This window comes from Protomyctophum bolini (assembly GCF_963924005.1).
Source record: "Protomyctophum bolini genome assembly, chromosome: 2".
In the NCBI taxonomy this organism is placed as follows: domain Eukaryota; kingdom Metazoa; phylum Chordata; class Actinopteri; order Myctophiformes; family Myctophidae; genus Protomyctophum; species Protomyctophum bolini.
The window spans coordinates 26,991,659-27,011,935 of record NC_137863.1 but is presented as its reverse complement, the minus strand read 5'-3'; the positions used below and the strand labels follow the sequence as shown (position 1 = coordinate 27,011,935).

General features: G+C 43.8%; 2 protein-coding genes across 2 annotated transcripts in view; both read left to right on the top strand.

Annotated features, from left to right (window-relative positions):
• The first annotated feature begins 1,075 nt into the window (after positions 1-1,075).
• On the top strand, positions 1,076-10,303 carry LOC308330147 (tribbles homolog 2-like). The gene is made up of 4 exons (XM_080784869.1): positions 1,076-1,124; positions 5,082-5,369; positions 5,503-5,795; positions 7,619-10,303. The coding sequence occupies exons 2-4, from the start codon at positions 5,082-5,084 to the stop codon at positions 8,175-8,177; spliced, it is 1,140 nt and encodes a 379-aa protein (XP_080640995.1). The 5' UTR covers positions 1,076-1,124; the 3' UTR covers positions 8,178-10,303.
• Positions 10,304-18,836: 8,533 nt separating this feature from the next.
• The window catches only part of ripor3 (RIPOR family member 3), a 50,502-nt gene continuing 49,061 nt past the window's right edge, over positions 18,837-20,277 (top strand). The window contains exon 1 of the mRNA XM_080793044.1: positions 18,837-19,310. The gene's annotated coding sequence lies outside the window, so the exon portion shown is untranslated. The remainder of the gene's footprint in view (positions 19,311-20,277) is intronic.

Sequence of the window (20,277 nt, the reverse complement as noted above, 5' to 3'; positions counted from 1 at the left end):
GTCATGTTAAGTTATTGCAGGAATGTTACAGGGAGTTGTCTAGGTTGCCCTGCTGAATGAAATTGTGTGTGTGTGTGTGTGTGTGTGTGTGTGTGTGTGTGTGTGTGTGTGTGTGTGTGTTGTGTGTGTGCGCGTGCGTGCGTGTGTGCGTGTGTGAGTGCGTGCGTGCGTGTGTGCGCGCACGTGCGTTTGTGACCTAGGCCATATTTGGGCCCGGAATATGTCAGGCCTATGTAAGGTTCATGTCAGGCGGCAGGCCGTGCATGTGTGTGTGTGTGTGTGTATGTATGTGCGTGTGCGCACGCGTGTGTGTGTTTAAATTTTACCTGATGGTGATACCAGCTGTCCTCTGGTCTTTACACGATGTCGTAACTCAGGTATAGGGTTGAGCGGAGACCCTCGGTGACCCTTGGGACTTGATGCTAGTGACCTTTCTGTTTTCTGTTATAGGGGAAAGCTTTCCTCACCATACGGATGCTGGTGTTTAAATGGTTAATACACTCTGACGAGGCTCTCGTTTGGCGATATAATGATTTCATTGATGAAACTGATTTAGCCAAATCGGTTAGGCTAAATTATTCTGCACTCCTATCCAAGCTTGACTAAAAAATATGATGTTTAATTTCTTAATGTTTTACTGTATTTGGTGTTACACACAGTTCAGTTTACACTTAATATTCACTAGTATAGGTTGTGTTAACTGTACAAGCAGATAGAGAGAGAGACCCAGAGAGAAAGAGAGAGAGAACAGACTGTAATAGAACCGCCTGATTACATAATTTTATGTTGCAGACAGTTCTTTTAACTGTTGACAGTGACGTGTGTGTGTGTGTGTGTGTGTGTGTGTGTGAGAGAGAGAGAGAGAGAGAGAGAGAGAGAGAGAGAATTAGAGAGAGAGAGTTAGAGTTAGAGAGAGAGAGAGAGAGAGAGAGAGAGAGAGAGAGAGAGAGAGAGAGAGAGAGAGAGGGGGAGGGAGTGAGAGTCATGTGGGAGGGGCGGAGTCAGTGTCTGTTGCAATACCTCTCCATGTGCTCATCATGCAGTCATATTATTCAGAGCTTCAGTGTTGAGTGGAGTTCAGCTCTGCCTCTGAAGTCACCGGACACACACACTGACAAGCAGCTGTAAGTAATACATCATCATCATCATTATTATTATTTTATTAACTGTTGTTATATGTCTGAAAACCGTACTAGACTGACAAACCAAAGAGAGGGGGAAATATATATATATATATATATATAGAGAGAGAGAGAGAGAGAGAGAGAGAGAGAGAGAGTGAGAGGGGGGAGAGAAGAGAGAGAAGTAGAAGAAAAAAACTAAGTGACAATTTCCTAATAACATTGTAATACCATTGTTGACTGTTGTTATTGTGAAACCTTATTATATTATACTAGTAGCCTATAGCCTAGCCGTATCCTACTAGCCTACAGAGTAGGCTATTTTGTATTTTTGGGTACTTGGATACTGGAAGTGAAAGCAGCCATTTGCACCTGGGTTTACTGTACAGTGGCTAGCTGGTAGAAAAGAAAAACAACTAGAAAAAGTGCCACTTGGGGCACAGGTCTCCACCAGGCCAGGTCAGGTTATTGTGGCCTCCTGGTGGCGCTATAATAGGCCAATGTGAAAAGTGTGCCATTTCTTCTTATGGCAATTGGATGATTTGAGGCATTTTGTACCAACATTGGCCTGTTGGTGGCGCTACAACAGGCCAATGTGAAAAGGATATATTCCTCAGCCTAGTAGGAAAGTGCGTGAAATATTTCACATAAATGTCACGTGCATTCATGATTTGAGGCTTTTCTTTTCAAAACGGGCCAATCCAGCAAACTTTGAAAGACCAATGTTAGCCAATTAGGATGGAATATGAGATATCTGACAGATCCGTCTTGAGCACATGACTATAGAGATACTGTGTAACGATTTGCTGGATTTTTGGACAGAATTTTGAGGAGTAATATCAAATAATGTGTTTTACAAAAGTCGGCCTCCTGGTGGCGCTATAAAAGTCAGAAAAATGCAGGTCAAAGGTATTTCCTTGACTTCTAGGGAGTGTGCATCATGGTGCCGCTATAGCAGGCCGCTCTGTAAAAATTTGGGCAGAGGTTCGTCATTGGCATCCAGTTAGTGTGTGTGCAAAGTTTGGCATGGACCAGGTTAACTGGCATTGACCAGGTTAACGGTGCGGGAGATTATACCTGTACACAGACGGACGAACGAACGGACACACACACGAACGAACGGACACACACACGGACGAACGAACGGACACACACACGGACGAACGGAGTGCAAAACATACTCTCCCCATGCTGCCTTCGGCTGGTGGAGAAAATGTATAGGCCTACTCATTTAGTGATTTGTGTACAATTGGCATAGTTTATTTTCTATTTTTGTTTGCTGAACTATGCAAGGATAAACACTTTCCCATCTTTAACTAATTATTAATACAAAAAGTGCAACATATTGCCTTTATTATTTGTAGACTATGGGCTATTTTTGTCTTTTTGAATATTCCATTTTTGACATGATTAGTTGAGCAGGGAGGTCACTTGTGGTGAAAGTTCAGCGGTGGAATCTTTGCCATGATTTATCAGCTACATACTGTGTATATATTAGCCCTAGGGTAAATACCCTTTTACCATATACTGTATTACCCCTAGGGTAAATACTGTATTACTGTAGGTATGTATACGTAGCCTATATAACCCCTAGAGTAAATACTGTATACTACCAGTAAGACGCCTGAGGGCGAGAACGGGTGTGCACACATCCACCTACAGTAGGTGACAGTAGACTGGGCGAGCACTGGTGCTTTGGAATGGGGGTCAGATCAACATATCTGCCTGGGTGACAGCAGACTGCTATTTTTTGAGGGGCGCTAGCCCCTCCTATATAAAGCTTTTGTCCTCGCACGTCTCAATATTTGCTATTGACAATGAAAGGAGAAATTAGGTAAAATATCCACCAAATATGACATAAATTAAAACATCAAAACATTAAACGCCATTGAAGGGAAAACGTATCGTCATTTGTAGATGAGCAAATTCGCTGGGATGGGAACACTTGGCCAATAAGGGACCACCGTTCTTGATTATGTATGATGATGAGCGCCCCTCACTTCACCTGGGTGTGCTTTTTATTATACTGTATATAATCGCTAGGGTAAATACAGTATATAAGCCCAATAGGCTTAATGTATGACAGGCATAAACACATACAAACAACTGTATGTACAAAGTTATGATAAAATATAATATTCTAAATAATCGGAATCTTTTTTCTATTTTATTTTTTTGCTGCTTCCAACAAAACTAGACCCAATAATAATTACATATGTGTAACTTTGGGATCAATAATCAAAAGGCATTTCCAACCACGTGGATTTTGATTACAACTTGTGGGGTGCTTGATTTTGGCCAGTGTGAAACAAAGAAATCTCTTATCTCCATCCATATTTTAACTTTTTGCGTTTTATGTTCGCAAATTAAAGCTTCATGATAATACAGCGTCACAAAAAAGCATAAGCAGTAGCAGATCAACAAGCTTGTAGATCTGCTATTTTTTACGTCTCGGACAGGCAGAATAACAGAGTGACAGACAGACAGACAGGTCACACCAGTATATATATATACAGTATCATATTTTATAAGTTAAAAAACAGCATGTGTGTGTGTGAGCGTGCACGACTGCACGTACATGTGTGCGCATGCACATGTATGCACGTGCGTGTGTGTCAGTTAGGCCAGCCTTGTAAGTGTGTGTAAGTGTTATGTAATGATGCAACATTGTGAAAGATAAACAGTAAAACAGTCTGTCATCTTACTGCTGCTTGCATCAGAGCAGATATATGTACACACTACACCACACACACACACGCACGCGCGCACATGCACGCACGCGCACACACACACGCACACACACACACACACACACACACACACACACACACACACACACACACACACACACACACACACACACACACACACACACGTATATTCTGCAGAAACAGCAGATCTACAAGCTTAAAATGTGTCATATTGTGGTTTGTTTTAAACTAGCAGACAATAATAAGAAGAAGAAGAAGAATAATAAGAAGAAAAAGTATTATAAAGAGAATTTATTTTCGGCCAATCTAGAGAAAGTACCTATTTAACACTCATTTTATATAGTGTGCAGTTCCAATTTTGTCTGCTCATTTCTTCGTCACTTCCATTTCCACAAGTTTAATCTGTATTCTGTATCCTGTCTGAGTTCTCTGTCCGGATTGGATCAAATATCCCGAAAATGCATTTTCTCTTTAGCTGATGAGACATGGAGACTCCAGCTGTTACTGGAAAAAACTAAAGTAGCCTACAAAACAAACAAAAAAACACTAGCATAGCTCTATTAACACATATTTTCAAACTAAATCACTTACTCTACCTTTAATCATTTTAGTAGGAGTTGTTCTGAAAAATGGGTTTATTATTGTAGCATTGATTGTATTTATCAGGTTTTTATTTGTTGAACACCACAGTGGAAATAAGTGTGTATTATCCTCAAAATTGTTATTAGTTTGTTGTTAAGGGCATAGTATGTAACTTTGCCCCATGTATACAACAAACTAATTAGCATTTTCATCAGTCACTGGAGTAGTGTGGTGGTGTTTACCTGCCTTATGGCTGTATTTTGGTTTTTCCTTTTCACCATTTGTTTTGGTAGACTGGGATGTTTTGGGGCTACCAAGAGGGCAGTGCATTACAGCAGGTACACACCACCACACTACTCCAGTGTCTGATGACTGCTAGCCTCGGTACCCGCAGCCTCGTATGCATTCGGCTCAAAAATGAAAGCCTGGGGAAAACCATTGGAAATTCTGGCATAGGAAGCCCACGTCCTTGTATTTCGCTAACCAACAACAGTGCAGAGGGGCGTCGACTCCAAATTTGGTGACGTCAGTGTTCTCTGATGTTCTGTCTCTCCTACACTGTTACTGTACTCTCTTAGCTGTCTGTTCCCGAGGACATACAAACATAAACCAGAGCTAATTATAAAAATGTGTAATAAAATCATTAATAGAGATGTTGCCCTTGCAGATGAGTGTGGGTGTGGCCACAGTGACATCACAGGCGTGTCTGAAGAGGCTATTGGAGGAGCCCCACGACGACAACGCTCTGAAATGCAAACGACCCCGTCTGTCTCCTCCCACTTCCTCCTGCGTTGACCCATCACTCTGCCTCCTCTGGCCTACAAGTCCCGCCCCTAGGCACAGCCACAGCCAATCTCTGCACAGCATCGGGCCTTACATCCTGATTGAGCCTTATGAGGGGGCGGAGACTTACAGGGCAGTACATAGACACACTGAACAACAGTACACCTGCAAGGTACATACACGTGCACACGCGTGCTGCACACACACACACACACACACACACACATACACCATCTAGCCATTGTCATGACACCAACACACCAGCCAGCTGATCAATCACCTGTCTGTATGGTTGTCATTCCTAGGTGCTCCCTCTCTGTGGTTACCAGGAGCGCCTGGCTCCGTACGCCCGCCTTGCTCGCCACGGCAACGTCAGCGGCCTGTCGGACGTGGTGATTGGCCGGGACCACGTGTACGTCTTCCTGCCGGGCCACCACGGCGACCTGCACGCGTACGTGCGCGAGCGCAAGCGCCTGGGTGAGGACGAGGCCAGGGGGCTGTTCGCACAGGTGGTCTCCGCCGTGCGTCACTGTCACCGCCACGGAATCCTGCTCCGACAGCTGAAGCTGCGCATGTTCGTCTTCACCGACGTGCACAGGTCAGTGGATGGTTGATTGTTAGCCCATTTACACCTGAGGCCCATTTTTAAAACCGATTTGTACATCTGTGTGTTTCTATCGCTTTGTGAGGGCAGACGTGTTCAGAATTTAGCTCAGCAGATTTCTTTCTTTCTTTCGATTTTTATTTCTTACCCTCTTGTTTTTCCTTTCTTCTATTTCTGCTGTGACTCATAATAATGTTGTTTGGCCAGGCTTGGCATGTCTTTGGAGTGGCCAGCGGTACAGTTAGGATGCTTCTTGTTTTTTTTTGTTTTTGTTTTTTTTGTCTTGTTTTAGCTGTACGCAACAGTACTTTTTATTTTTCATACTCTTACTGTAAGCTTGTGACCTTAACTGCTGCGCCACGGCTGCCGCCTCTGGGCAACTATACGTTTTTTTGTACAGTATAGCAACATCTGAAATGACACTTGCTTTCCCGCTTTTAAAGGTATAGCAACGTATAGGCTTTCCTGGTCGTTGTGAGCTTGTAGATCTGCTATTTCATTTTTTTGTATTTATAGGTTATTTGTTATATCTGTCCTGTCACTACACATTTACATTCATATATTTCCAGTGTTCAATGACAGAAACAATGAAATTAAACAATGAGATCGTTAATGGCAATCATTTGAGTGATAATTAATTGTCATGTAAAATGTCATAATAATCGTGAGTAACAGTCCTATCAGGACCCGTTTGTGGTTTTATAACGAGAATCAAGCAAGTGTACAGCCAGTGTTCACTTCATGTCCACTCTGACAATTGGACGGACTGTCTCAAGACACTTTCACACTCACTCACTCCACTCGCTCCTTAGCCCCGCCCCCAGCGAGGAGGAGAGGATTAGATGCCGGCTGGACTGACAGCCACATTCCAATCTCTCACATTCCTTTCTACTTGGCGCTCACTCGCTACTCCTGCATGTCATGTTGTATACGGTATATTAGATGCAGCTGTATTCCTCATATATGAGCTATTTGACATGCATTCTCAGCATGATTGTAAAAATAAAAACAAACCCATTTTTTGATTGTTGCTTCAGTAGCTTTGGTCACTGTTATTTAGAATGATATTTAAAAATGCATTTCAGTTTCTCTGCAGTTTAAGTAGGACACTTTAGCCCTCAAACCGTTCAACACACACATGCAGGTGCGTTATGTTCACATTTTCGGATATGAGCACGCAGAACAAAGTTCAGTCGTTTGAAACTCGTTTCAAAAACATCACTTTGAAGTCTGCGATACAGCAGACTTCAAAGTTTAGCTTTATTCATTCTTTTGGCACCCATCTCCCAGACAGCGTAGTAATGTTCTCCCTCCCATAGCCCGAGGAGACGGTCCATCCAATAACAACAGATAGGCAGTCAACACTTCCGGTCTCGGCTCCTCCAAAAGCAAATGACCAATTGGGTCTAAGCTGGAGGGCTGAGTGCAGAGTGACCATGTGGGTCTAAGCTGGAGGGCCGAGTGCAGAGTGACCATTTGGGTCTAAGCTGGAGGGCCGAGTGCAGAGTGACCATGTGGGTCTAAGCTGGAGGGCCGAGTGCAGAGTGACCATTTGGGTCTAAGCTGGAGGGCCGAGTTCAAAGTGACCATGTGGGTCTAAGCTGGAGGGCCGAGTGCAGAGTGACCATTTGGGTCTAAGCTGGAGGGCCGAGTGCAGAGTGACCATGTGGGTCTAAGCTGGAGGGCCGAGTGCAGAGTGACCATTTGGGTCTAAGCTGGAGGGCCGAGTGCAGAGTGAGAGAGTAAGCAGAGATTTGAATATTGGCATTTTGCTACCAAGGCAAGTTGTTTTCCAATTGGATGGTTTGTGATTTTAGGACCAGGCTGTCCTTGCAGGGATTGGATGAGGCTGTCCTTCTCCACGGCGACCCACTCGACGACTCCTTAACGGACAGGCACGGATGTCCCGCCTACGTAGCACCGGAGCTGTTAACCAATAGGAACACGAGGTACTCCGGCCGTGCAGCAGACGTCTGGAGCCTGGGCGTGTCTCTGTACACAATGCTGATTGGTCGATACCCGTTCCAGGACATGCTGCCCGCCGCGCTATTCGCCAAAATCCAGCGCGGGGCGTTCAGCCTCCCTGATTGGCTGTCGCCGCGAGCGAGGAGCCTGATTGGCTGTCTGCTGAGGAAGTGTCCTGCCGAGAGACTATTGGCAGCGGAAATCAGCCTACATCCGTGGATGATTGACACACACACACCACATAATACACACACATACACACAACCACGATTGGTACACTCCCCACACAACACACATGTACACACACCACCTGACACGCACATGCCACCATGCGACAAACATGCGACCAGGATGCAAAATGATGACCAAGTGGTGCCAACGATTACTGAAAAAGTAACTCACTCTCTCTAACGCAGTGGTTCTCAACCTGTGGTTGAGAAAGGAAAGTGCCTGGGGCACGGTGGCACAGTTGGTAGTGCTGTCGCCTCACAGCTAGAAGGTCCAGGGTTCGATTCCCGCTGGGGACGCTGTGGGCACTGGCGGCGTGTTCCCTCCTCCGCGTCATCAGTGCCCATACCCGAGGCGGGGGTTGGCGATAGGGCCTTTCTGTGTGGAGTTTGCATGTTCTCCCCGTGTCCCCTAGGGTAGATACCCTCACAAAAACATGCCGTAATCCTGGTCTCTAAAACTACCTCCCCCTGGCCAGCCGGGGCGCCTGATGGAGGGGAAAGGAACTGGTCGGAATAACGTGTCCCTTCCATGCGCTACGTCCGGCCGAGGAAATTCCCCTCTGTCAGGTGAAAAGAAGCAGCTTGGACTCCTCATGCATAGAAGGAGGCATGAGGTCAGTCCGCTGCCCCCCCAGGTTGGCAGAGGAAGTGTAGCGCCCAGGATTACATTAGATAATTGGCACTGGGTGATAAGAAAAACTGGGTTACAAAATCGTGGGATAAAAATTAAAAAAAAAGAGAAAGGAAAATGCAGGACCCAAATAATTGTCAAAACACTAAGATTTTAATGATAATATAACATTAATGTTTAAAGGTAATACACCAATAAATATGAACTTAAAGTATACTACGTTAGTTCGATTGATCCGAGTTGGAACACAATCGATTGATTGAGCATTCATGAAAATAAACATGCGGTGAGCGGCCTCACCCATCTGACAGACGTACCCTGCTAAAGACTTATATGCCTTGCTCAAAGAAATAATTATTTAAATAATTTACCTGAAGAAGTGCCTTGTCTGTCTGTCTGTCTGTCTGTCCGTCTGTCCGTCCGTCCGTCCGTCCGTCAAATAATCTGTTTATCTGTCACTGAAAAATGCTTGAGTGCCAAAAACAAACCTTCTATCATGTGTGTAAAGAGACAGTGGAGCACATCACACTGACTGACCTGGCTGGTCTGCCTCCAGCAGGAACCCCCAATGGGCTCCACGGAGTCCACGCTGGGCAACACCTCCTACGCTGTAGAGTGCATTGCTGAAATGTGGCTGTACTTTTGGAAGTACCGCTCAAGGAAATGACGCTTTACAAATCTCTTTACATTCTCCGTGAATGAACAAGTGTTGTGATTGGTCAAAGAATATCGTATCCGGGGGATATACATCTGACGGATGTTCCGGACAGACACTTCCGGCTATGCTGTCTCTGCCTTATATTATATTATATCTTGGCAGATGAATAAGGCTCAATGGGCGGCCCACCACACCCTGTCATGACATGGTGTATAAAATGCACATCAACAGGACGTAATGCCAGTAAGTGCATGCTGCTGTATTATTACTACATTATACCATATCCACCTGAACTACAGTATACCTGTATGCTTCGAGCAGTATTATTTTATTTTAAAAAGTAACTGTTAAAAAGACTTGACCTGAATATCATGTCTCTGTGACAGGTGCGTAAGCAAAGCACAGTTTACAGCAAAGAACATAAAAAGAAATACCTGTACACTTCCCAACTTGCACGCTTATTGAGAAACGCAAAGTTTCGGTTGCATCTTTCTCAATAAACGTTATCCTTGTGACGTTCTTATTTGGCAGTAATTGCCAATTGGGCACTGGGTATTTCTCTATACATTGCTGTAAATTATCTTTTTGAGTGGTGCAACCACTCCCTTACGGAGCTATATGTGCATGTGGCTGGGTGTCTGGGTATGAGCACGAAAACAGCATGGTTGTTTTTCACCACCTGTACGCAACCTAACGCACACACAAACACACGCACGTATTAACTGTATATATGATGATTTCGGGTGTGCCAGTACAGTGACAGTACAGTACAGTACAGTACTTTAGAGGGTACAGTAGAGGGACCGCCACAGGGTAACTGTAATTTCTCAACCGTTTCGGACGCGGGGCAACACGCCGGAACCAGCCCGGCCCCCTGGGCACGTTCCTGGGGGTCTGGAACTCCCTCCTCCCACCCCTCCCCGGGAACCCCAACACGGAGTTGCACCACTCACTTCACACGGGTGTGATTTTTTTTATACATTGTATAGTTTTAGTGAATTGGTTTAATTTTATATGACATGCACGGTTGTTTTGTCAACTTTTTGTTTATTCATGAGAAATGTATTCATGAGAAAAAATGGAAATAAGTCCTGGACTAATAGTGTTTTATCCTCAAATGTCTTTTAACATGTATGATTTGTGGGTTTTTAGGTTATTTGCTATATCAAAATAAATCAAATTAAGTTTGCTCTCTGTTTATGCGTTTCTAACAACCACATGGTCGACCAGATCCTTACATTGAAATGGAATATAATATAACAGCTTCAAATAAAGTAACCAAACCTAAAAATAGAAGGGAAAAAAAGAAAAGAAAAAACAGCTTTAAAGATTAACTCAATAGGAATTGTCCAAAACAATTGTATACAGAGTAAGATATACCGGTAGGCTTATTTGATCCACTTAGTTGGTGTCTCTTTAGGAGGCGAGTGTGGATTCCGGCCCAGGTTTGTGCCAAATGGTCAAGCACCTTGACTTAGTTGGTGTCTCTTTAGGAGGCGAGTGTGGATTCCGGCCCAGGTTTGTGCCAAATGGTCAAGCCCCTTGACTTAGTTGGGAGCTTGGGTTGTTGCGTGTTGTAAATGGGAGGGTAATTTGACTTAAGTCAGTGTGGCCAAAAACGTAGATATTTTGGCTTTCCTAGCTTTGCGTTGCTACTACTTGCCTATTTTTAGTTACGTTGTGGGAAATATTGCTCGGTGTTGGCATTGCCTTAGGGGGGTAATAATTGACTATTCTGTGTTTATCGGGTTGCAACTTGGACGGGGCTGAGTCGGCTGTTTCGAACTTCGCAACGTTCGACATGGCGACTCGTGCACTTTAGTGTGCTCGATGGTGTGGCTCAAGTTCGCTCAAGTTCGCTAGAGACGGCACCTCTCCACGGTGCACGGTGGCACAGTTGGTAGTGCTGTCGCCTCACAGCTAGAAGGTCCTGGGTTCGATTCCCGTTCGGGGCGCTGTGGGTGCTGGCGGTGTGTTTCCTCCTCCGCGTTATCAGTGCCCATACCCGAAGGCGGGGTTGGCGAAAGGGCCTTTCTGTGTGGAGTTTGCATGTTCTCCCCGTGTCCCCTAGGGTAGGTACCCTCATAAAAACATGCAGTAATCCTGGTCTCTAAACTGCCTCCCCCTGGCCAGCTGGGGCGCCTGATGGAGGGGAAAGGAACTGGTTGGAATAACGTGTTCCTTCCACGCGCTACGTCCAACCAGGGAAACTCCCCCCTGTCAGGTGTAAAGGAGCAACTTGGACACTCAAGCATGAAGGAAGCATGAGTTAAGTCCGTTGCTCTCCCCAGGTTGGCGGAGGGTGTGTAGAGCCCAGGATCACATTAGATGATTGACACAGGGGTGAAAAATGGGTTACAAAATCGTGGGATAAAAAAAATATATATAAAAAAAAAGAATGAGGTTTTCTGGCTGTATTAGAATGTGATAATGCCCCGCCCCACGGGCGCCCTACAATTTCCTCAGGCTAGAGAAAGAGCCATGACCTTTATCAATGTGTTCCATTCTTAAACTAGCCTACACAGTGAAATGATAAATCTATGGTGATAAAATTATACTCATAACGTGCATATGTGTCGTGCCGTCTGGGACTGCCCAGTGCCCCCCCCCCCCTCTCTCGCTCTCTCACTATAAGCACGCAGCCACGCACTGTTCTTTTGGGCATGGAGCATAGAGTATTAAAAGGCATGGAGGCACAGCGCTGAGCCGCACTGATATAACACAGACGGCAGCGCAAAATGTTTACAAGTTTATCGAGATGAAAGTTCCTACTCCCCACTAGTCCCCACACAGTGACAGCACAGACAGACAGAATATTCTGTAGGCTAGCCTATAGCCTATAATACTATTACACTGCACTGCAGTGTTTGTGTTTTCTTAAGCAATTGATTAATGTACTCGTCCTCATTTCGATCAGGGCTTCAGTCTTCACTCTCCTCATTCGACCACGTCTATCCACGGTAACGGGACATCTTTGCGCTGCGTAAAATATGCCTTCTCCGTCTCCAACTGTGTTCAGCTCCTCACCACTGCGGATTGCATTCACACCTGCACCGAATCGTAATCAAGTGCGATTGGAAGCGAAGCGAAACCCCCGTTTTTGCTCGGAGTAAAATGCGGTTCTTTGCGTTCTTTGCGTTTTAATCGCAGCAAAGCTCTCTGGTGAGAATGTGACCTAAGCTGTCTGAAAAAACACCAGCCCAGGTGATCTGATTCAGCTAATGACATGCTCAGAGAACATTCTGTTCTGGACAGAACAGGAGATTGAAGACTGTTTTACAAACAGCTTGAGAAAACAGACTGTTTTACAAACAGCTTGAGAAAACAGACTGTTTTACAAACAGCTTGAGAAAAGGTTTCTGTTCATTTATTTTTTTTCTTTCGTTGATCGGGTCTCTTTTTGAAAGAAGAAACGTGCTGTATTTTGGAGTAGCCTACCTGGCTGTGAAGTCCTGAATCCTTGATTATCGGAACTTGGTGAGTTGAACTTGGCTGTGCTTGTGACTATACCACTGCAGCAGCCTCCCATGTTACTGTGTCTAGCTCTCATGTAACATGAAATGAAAGCCTGCATGGGTACCGAGGCTACCTGTAGCCTACATGTAACAAGGGTGTATCCAGCTACTTGTAAGCATACTGTTAGTTCTCTGTATTAATGTAGACATGGATGTAGACATTTTCAGTATAGACTAGAGTCTAGCTGTAAGGGAGCCTGCATGGCCATTAGAATTCAAAGTACAAGTTCTTAAACCAACACATGATGGCGCTATTGTTCAAGATATGGGAGAGGTATAGGGGCTATTTGAAAATATTAAACTACCTTATGGCCTAAGCCTTGAGGCCTAAGGTTAGGGCCGACTACATCTCTCATACTGTACCGTTTCCATATTACATTATTGTATTTAACTACAGATGCAATATCAATAATTGTTTTGGCAGCATAGCCGAATGTAGCCAATATCTGTGCTTTGAACCAAACAATAATTTATTATTTTTGGGTGGCAGTGTCTTGAGTGTTCAGGGTTTGATGAGGTCAGATTAACATGGAATGAATTCTGAATTGGCCATATATGGAGCTTGTCACGAGGCGTGATGGAGTGACTGACATGTTTTTGTTACAAGGCTGCCATGTTTTGCAGGCTTTCAACAAGGCTAGCTGTTTCAATCCATTTAAACAAATCCTTCCCTCATCATCATCATAACCTTTATTTAAACTCAGAGTACAATTGAGGGGCAGGCCCTCATGTAGCCGAATGTTCCCTGTATAGGCCTCTATGCGCAGTTCCCCATTAGTGGTTTTCTCTTGACCAAACGTTTTTTATTTTATTTTATATTAACCACTCGAACCCTAGCATTCCTATTCTGGGCGATCATTCAAGGTGGTTTGGTGTGGAGGGGAAACAGAGCAGACCAAATACAGAGGCAAAGGTCAAGTTAAATAGTAATTATCAGTGCATCATGAATCCAACTTAATATAAAGGCTAAACAAATAAACATTAATTTACCCACTAATGATAGTTCTGTCATACAAGTTATAGCCTCGAAACCCAGACGTTTTTATTTCCAGGGAATCATCTATATGAAAAAGTTGAATCTGTGACACAATGTAATACAATAATATAGTTGTATTTGCTTCATCTGTCTCTGTAGCTAAGCTTTTCTTAGGTTAAATATACAGTAGCTCCATATTCTGATAGTACTCATTGCTATAGACTCAGTGTTTGTTCAGTAACAGAAGTCTCCATGTCTCTCCGGCTATTTATTAAACAGCATTTATTATTTGCGGGAGGCTGGGAAACGTTGAAGCCGCCCAACCGTACTGGCCAAAGCTGGAACTGCAGGTGGGCGCCGGGCGGTTTGGCTTGTGCATGTATACAGCACGAGCAAAAGAGTGCACAGCTGGGGTTTAACCTATGGGTTTAACACAGAGTGTCTGCATCTCAAACATGGGTCCCGACCGACTGTTTGGGAAACTGTGGGATCTTTATGAGTCCACTCCTTCTTGACCTCTACACCAAATCTCATTGCCGAAGATGGCCGATCTAGGAGCTCGCAACTTCGCAAGCATCACAGCATGTAGATCAGCTCTCGTTTTGCCAAATGTTCTCCCCCCCAGAATGGGGACACTACACTAAAGTTCATGTGGCGAAGACCTTATGTGTGCATGTGCAGCACCCAGAATTCCTTGCTACGCCCACCCCTCCCCCTATAGCTCTGTCTCTCTCTCCCTCTCTCTGTGTCTGTCTGTCTGTCTGTCTGTCTGTCTGTCTGTCTGTCTGTCTGTCTGTCTGTCTGTCTGTCTGTCTGTCTGTCTGTCTGTCTGTCTCTCTCTGACTGTCTCTCTCTCTGACTGTCTCTCTCTCTGTCTGTCTGTCTGTCTGTCTGTCTGTCTGTCTGTCTGTCTGTCTGTCTGTCTGTCTGTCTGTCTCTCCTCTGTCTCTCTCTCTTTCTCTTTAATCAGATCTCTCTCTGATCAGATGTTCAGATGTCTCTCTCTCTCTCTCTCTCTCTCTCTCTCTCTCTGGGGTGGGGATGGGGGGGGGGGGGTTGTTGGAATGTGAACTCTTGGCAGAGAGCAGATATGTAACAGCAGCATAATAAAGGACAGTGAATGATGGTGTGGATGATATATACTGTACAGCTCACAGCATCACGTCATCGTACTGTCCTGGCCCAGTGGTGCTGGGGGACCCCCGATGGTTTCAAGCCCACATTAAGACCCATTCTAATGTGTTCTAAATCACTATAGTTAACACATTAAGACCCCATGCAGGCCCATTCTAATGTGTTCTAAATCACTAGTTAACACATTAAGACCCCATGCAGGCCCATTCTAATGTGTTCTAAATCACTATAGTTAACACATTAAGACTCCATGCAGGCCCATTCTAATGTGTTCTAAATCACTATAGTTAACACATTAAGACCCCATGCAGGCCCATTCTAATGTGTTCTAAATCACTAGTTAACACATTAAGACTCCATGCAGGCCCATTCTAATGTGTTCTAAATCACTATAGTTAACACATTAAGACCCCATGCAGGCCCATTCTAATGTGTTCTAAATCACTAGTTAACACATTAAGACTCCATGCAGGCCCATTCTAATGTGTTCTAAATCACTAGTTAACACATTAAGACCCCATGCAGGCCCATTCTAATGTGTTCTAAATCACTAGTTAACACATTAAGACCCCATGCAGGCCCATTCTAATGTGTTCTAAATCACTATAGTTAACACATTAAGACTCCATGCAGGCCCATTCTAATGTGTTCTAAATCACTAGTTAACACATTAAGACCCCATGCAGGCCCATTCTAATGTGTTCTAAATCACTAGTTAACACATTAAGACTCCATGCAGGCCCATTCTAATGTGTTCTAAATCACTAGTTAACACATTAAGACCCCATGCAGGCCCATTCTAATGTGTTCTAAATCACTAGTTAACACATTAAGACCCCATGTTAAAGGCCCATTCTAATGTGTTCTAAATCACTAGTTAACACATTAAGACCCCATGTTAAAGGCCCATTCTAATGTGTTCTAAATCACTAGTTAACACATTAAGACCCCATGCAGGCCCATTCTAATGTGTTCTAAATCACTAGTTAACACATTAAGACCCCATGTTAAAGGCCCATTCTAATGTGTTCTAAATCACTAGTTAACACATTAAGACTCCATGCAGGCCCATTCTAATGTGTTCTAAATCACTAGTTAACACATTAAGACCCCATGCAGGCCCATTCTAATGTGTTCTAAATCACTAGTTAACACATTAAGACCCCATGCAGGCCCATTCTAATGTGTTCTAAATCACTAGTTAACACATTAAGACCCCATGTTAAAGGCCCGTTCTAATGTGTTCTAAATCACTAGTTAACACATTAAGACTCCATGCAGGCCCATTCTAATGTGTTCTAAATCACTAGTTAACACATTAAGACCCCATGTTAAAGGCCCATTCTAATGTGTTCTAAATCACTAGTTAACACATTAAGACTCCATGCAGGCCCATTCTAATGTGTTCTAAATCACTAGTTAACACATTAAGACCCCATGTTAAAGGCCCATTCTAATGTGTTCTAAATCACTAGTTAACACATTAAGACTCCATGCAGGCCCATTCTAATGTGTTCTAAATCACTAGTTAACACATTAAGACCCCATGTTAAAGGCCCATTCTAATGTGTTCTAAATCACTAGTTAACACATTAAGACTCCATGCAGGCCCATTCTAATGTGTTCTAAATCACTTGTTCTCACACTTTGAAGACTTTTCGAAAATAGCAGCTCGCAGCGCTGCACAAAGTGTTGTGAGCTTGTACACTATTTTTGAATGATCAATGCTTCCGGTTTAAATGGTCACATTCAGTGTAACCACACTCTAGAACCCTATCGGCAAATTATCTTGGAGAAACATGAAAACATTTTACAATTTAGGCGACAACGCAAATCCTGGGTTACATTTTTGAATGTTTACTCGCTTGTGCTCCTACAATGTATGGTCGAAGCATTGAGCCTTCTGTTGAAATGCTGACACACACACACACACACACACACACACACACACACACACACACACACACACACACACACATACACAGTGTAGGGAGTGGAGTCAGTGGACAGACAGATAGAAACACTCCTCCTTATCTCATTCGCCACACGCGTGTAAAGGGAGGTGTGTGTGTGTGTGTGTGTGTGTGTGTGTGCATGTCAGTGTCAGACACCAGTGTCACTCCATTTATTTCCAGTGTCGGTAGATAATTAACCCTTCAAACCCTTCAAAAGTCAACGACCCCCAAATTGATAAGTATTTGGCCACAAACCCCTATCTGAATGTTGTGCAAAGGACCCTCAGAAGAGACCATTTATGTTAAAAACATATAGTCGTTTTCCGTTGTGAGCTTGTACTTTGGCTATTTTCAAATTTAAGTTTAAATAGAGCTGAAGTGTTTTGTAATGATGATCACAATCTACTAAAGTTTTCCAATAATTGTAGTGGAGTAAAAAGTTTAATATCTGAGATCATGTAGTGGTTTTTGAAAGTATTAAAAGTTGGAAAACCTCAATTGTACTTATAAGTAGCCTGCTATAGGCTGCTACAGTACTTAGTTACTTTCCACCAAACGGAGTATTTCTTTCGCCACTCTAATTAGGCTCCAATTTGCCTCTGGTCCATCAAGCAGAGTGTCCCAGAGGAGGGAGTGGTGAGGATGATCCATGTGGGATTCTCCTCACATCCATTTCTAGGTTTTTGTGGAACAGACTTTAATTGGCTCTCTAAAATGTGTCCAGCATGGCGCCACTCCTAAATCCTAACACGATGAGCTTGTGATATTTCCTTGGTGTTTAGGATTTATTGGCCAATTTGACTGAAATGTGTGTTATGCATTTTGCATTAAAACAAAGGACCTCTTTCCTAGTTTCCTTGTGCGGTTGCACCATAATGACATAATCAACAGCTGATTGGAACCACCGCATATGACACTGGTTTATACAAATCATAATCAACAGCTGATTGGAACCACCGCATGTCCGCATATGACACTGGATTATACAAATCGCCACTGTCGGGCAGAAACCTCTTATCTCCATATTCTAACTGTTTGCGTTTTATCATAAAATAATGCCCTACTGATCATACTTTCAGCGTCACACAAAATATAGTAGATCCACAAGCTCGCAAAACTTCTTTGAGCTTTATCGATCTGTATAGCTTTACTATTCTTGAATTGGAATCTTAAAAGATTACAGTGCTGAATGAATGTTGGATTATAAACGCATATCCTGGCCTTAACCAAAGATATCCTATAGTAATAGTGCCTATAGAGGGCCAACGGACGGCGGTGAGTGGGTGCACGTCACAAACGTAACATGCAGACCTGGGAGGCGCACCGTTGCTCCGACCCGCACCAACTTGTCACCAACACTGGTCAGGGCCGGGCCTGCCATCAGAATAGCATTGGCCACGTGCATGTGGATATTTGGATTATACAAAGTATTGAGGGTTTAAGTCGTTACATATCTGAAACTACACATTTAACATGAATGCAATATGCAGTGGGGGCCCTGATTCATCTCTCTCTCAGCTAAGGGGTCCTTGGCCTGAGAAACATTGAAGACCCCTGTTTTAGCATGCCAAAAATGGTCATTGAATCCACATTATTCAAGTTGTTGGAACGCAAATCTACCCATGTGGCATCTTGTGTGTAACATTCATACAGCTACACAAGTCTTTAAGTTCATAATGCTCTGTGTTGAATCAGCGAGTAGACTGGTTGGTAAAGTATATGTTTATTTATGCATGTCGTTTCTGTGTGTCTGTATCCCTGTGGTGAGAGAGAGAGAGAGAGAGAGAGAGAGAGAGAGAGAGAGAGAGAGAGAGAGAGACGAAAGGGGGGGGGGGCATTGGGGAGCAACACATTTAAAACATTCAAATGTACAGATCTGAAAGCCAGCCTCTCCTAAGGAGAGAAGAAAAAAAGGAAAACAGGAATTCTAAGTAAGAGAGAGAGAGAGAGAGAGAGAGAGAGAGAGAGAGAGAGAGAGAGAGAGAAATGCACCAGAGGTTTGAGGGGAGAGGTGGAGCATTGAAGGACAGCTGGAATAGCAGAGAGAGAGGGAGAGTTTGGAAAGAGAAAGAGGTGGACAGAAGTGAAGTAAGTTAAAAAACAGTGCAGAATGTAAACGGCCGTTGGGAAAGCAGTGAGGAACAGACGAAAACCAAAGAGTGAGAAGAAAGAAAGAAAGAAACAAAGAAAGATGGAGTTTTGACTGTTTCTTCTGCAGGGAGCAGCACAGCAGAGACGCAGCTCATGCTATCAGCACTGACACACACTGACCACAGATAAAACACACACACACACACACACACACACACACACACACACACACACACACACACACACACACACACACACACACACACACACACACACACACACTCTCTCTCTCTCTCACTGGTGGATATGTGTGGCATTGCGTTGGACTCACTGTGACATCAGAGAATCAAACAGGTGAGATTGTTTTTATTTACAACAAAGGAGCTGATATTGGCTCTTGTGTGTGTGTGTGTGCGTGTGTGTGTGTGTGTGTGTGTGTGTGTGTGTGCGCGCGTGCGCGTGTGGTGTGTGCGTGTGCACACATACACAGATTGACATCCTTTTTAATGGTGTGTGACATGGACTAATGTGTGAAGCAGCGTGTCTGTGTGTGTGTGTGTGTGTGTGTGTGTGTGTGTGTGTGTGTGTGTGTGTGTGTGTGTGTGTGTGTGTGTGTGTGTGTGTGTGTGTGTGTGTGTGTGTGTAAGGTCTTGGATGAGGTCAGGTCTTTAAACTAGCGTCCAACTTCACTTCTAATGAGCTGCCATTATTATATTATATTAAACTGTAATATACTTGATATGAGATAGGCCTACTCTAATATAATCAAATTAAAGTCTCTAATGTATACCATCTAATGTACTACAGTACTACATTATATTTCAGTAATAGACTAATATAAATTAATTAGTGAATGGAATTTAATTCCTGTTGTGGTCTGCCCCCTCAGTCTGTTGTCTGTCTGTTTGTGTACTTATATGCGTGTGCGTGCGTGCGTGTGCGTGTGTACGTATGTAACGTATGTATGTGTGTGTGTGTGCGTGTGTGCGTGCGTGCGTGTATGCATGCGTGCGTGCGTGTGTGTGTGTGTGTGTGTGTGTGTGTTCATGTGTGTGTGAGAAAGATATTTTTCTCATGAACATGGATGTTAGTAGAGCTGCCAGAAAAAACATAAACATAACAACTGAGGTCAGAATCTCTCTCTCTCACTCCCCTTTATCTCGCTCCACCACTTTCATTTCACTGATTCAATTAAAGTTTTCTTGAGTTCTCATATCAACTCATAATAATTCTCTGTGTGTGTGTGTGTGTGTGTGTGTGTGTGTGTGTGTGTGTGTGTGTGTGTGTGTGTGTGTGTGTGTGTGTGTGTGCGCGTGTGACT

Bases quoted from the DNA above. Each gene is read 5' to 3' on its own strand.
- LOC308330147 (XM_080784869.1), top strand. From the start codon at position 5,082: ATGAGTGTGGGTGTGGCCACAGTGACATCACAGGCGTGTCTGAAGAGG. The intron at 5,370-5,502 runs GTACATACACGT...TGTCATTCCTAG, and splicing joins AACAACAGTACACCTGCAAG to GTGCTCCCTCTCTGTGGTTA. The intron at 5,796-7,618 runs GTCAGTGGATGG...TTGTGATTTTAG, and splicing joins GTCTTCACCGACGTGCACAG to GACCAGGCTGTCCTTGCAGG.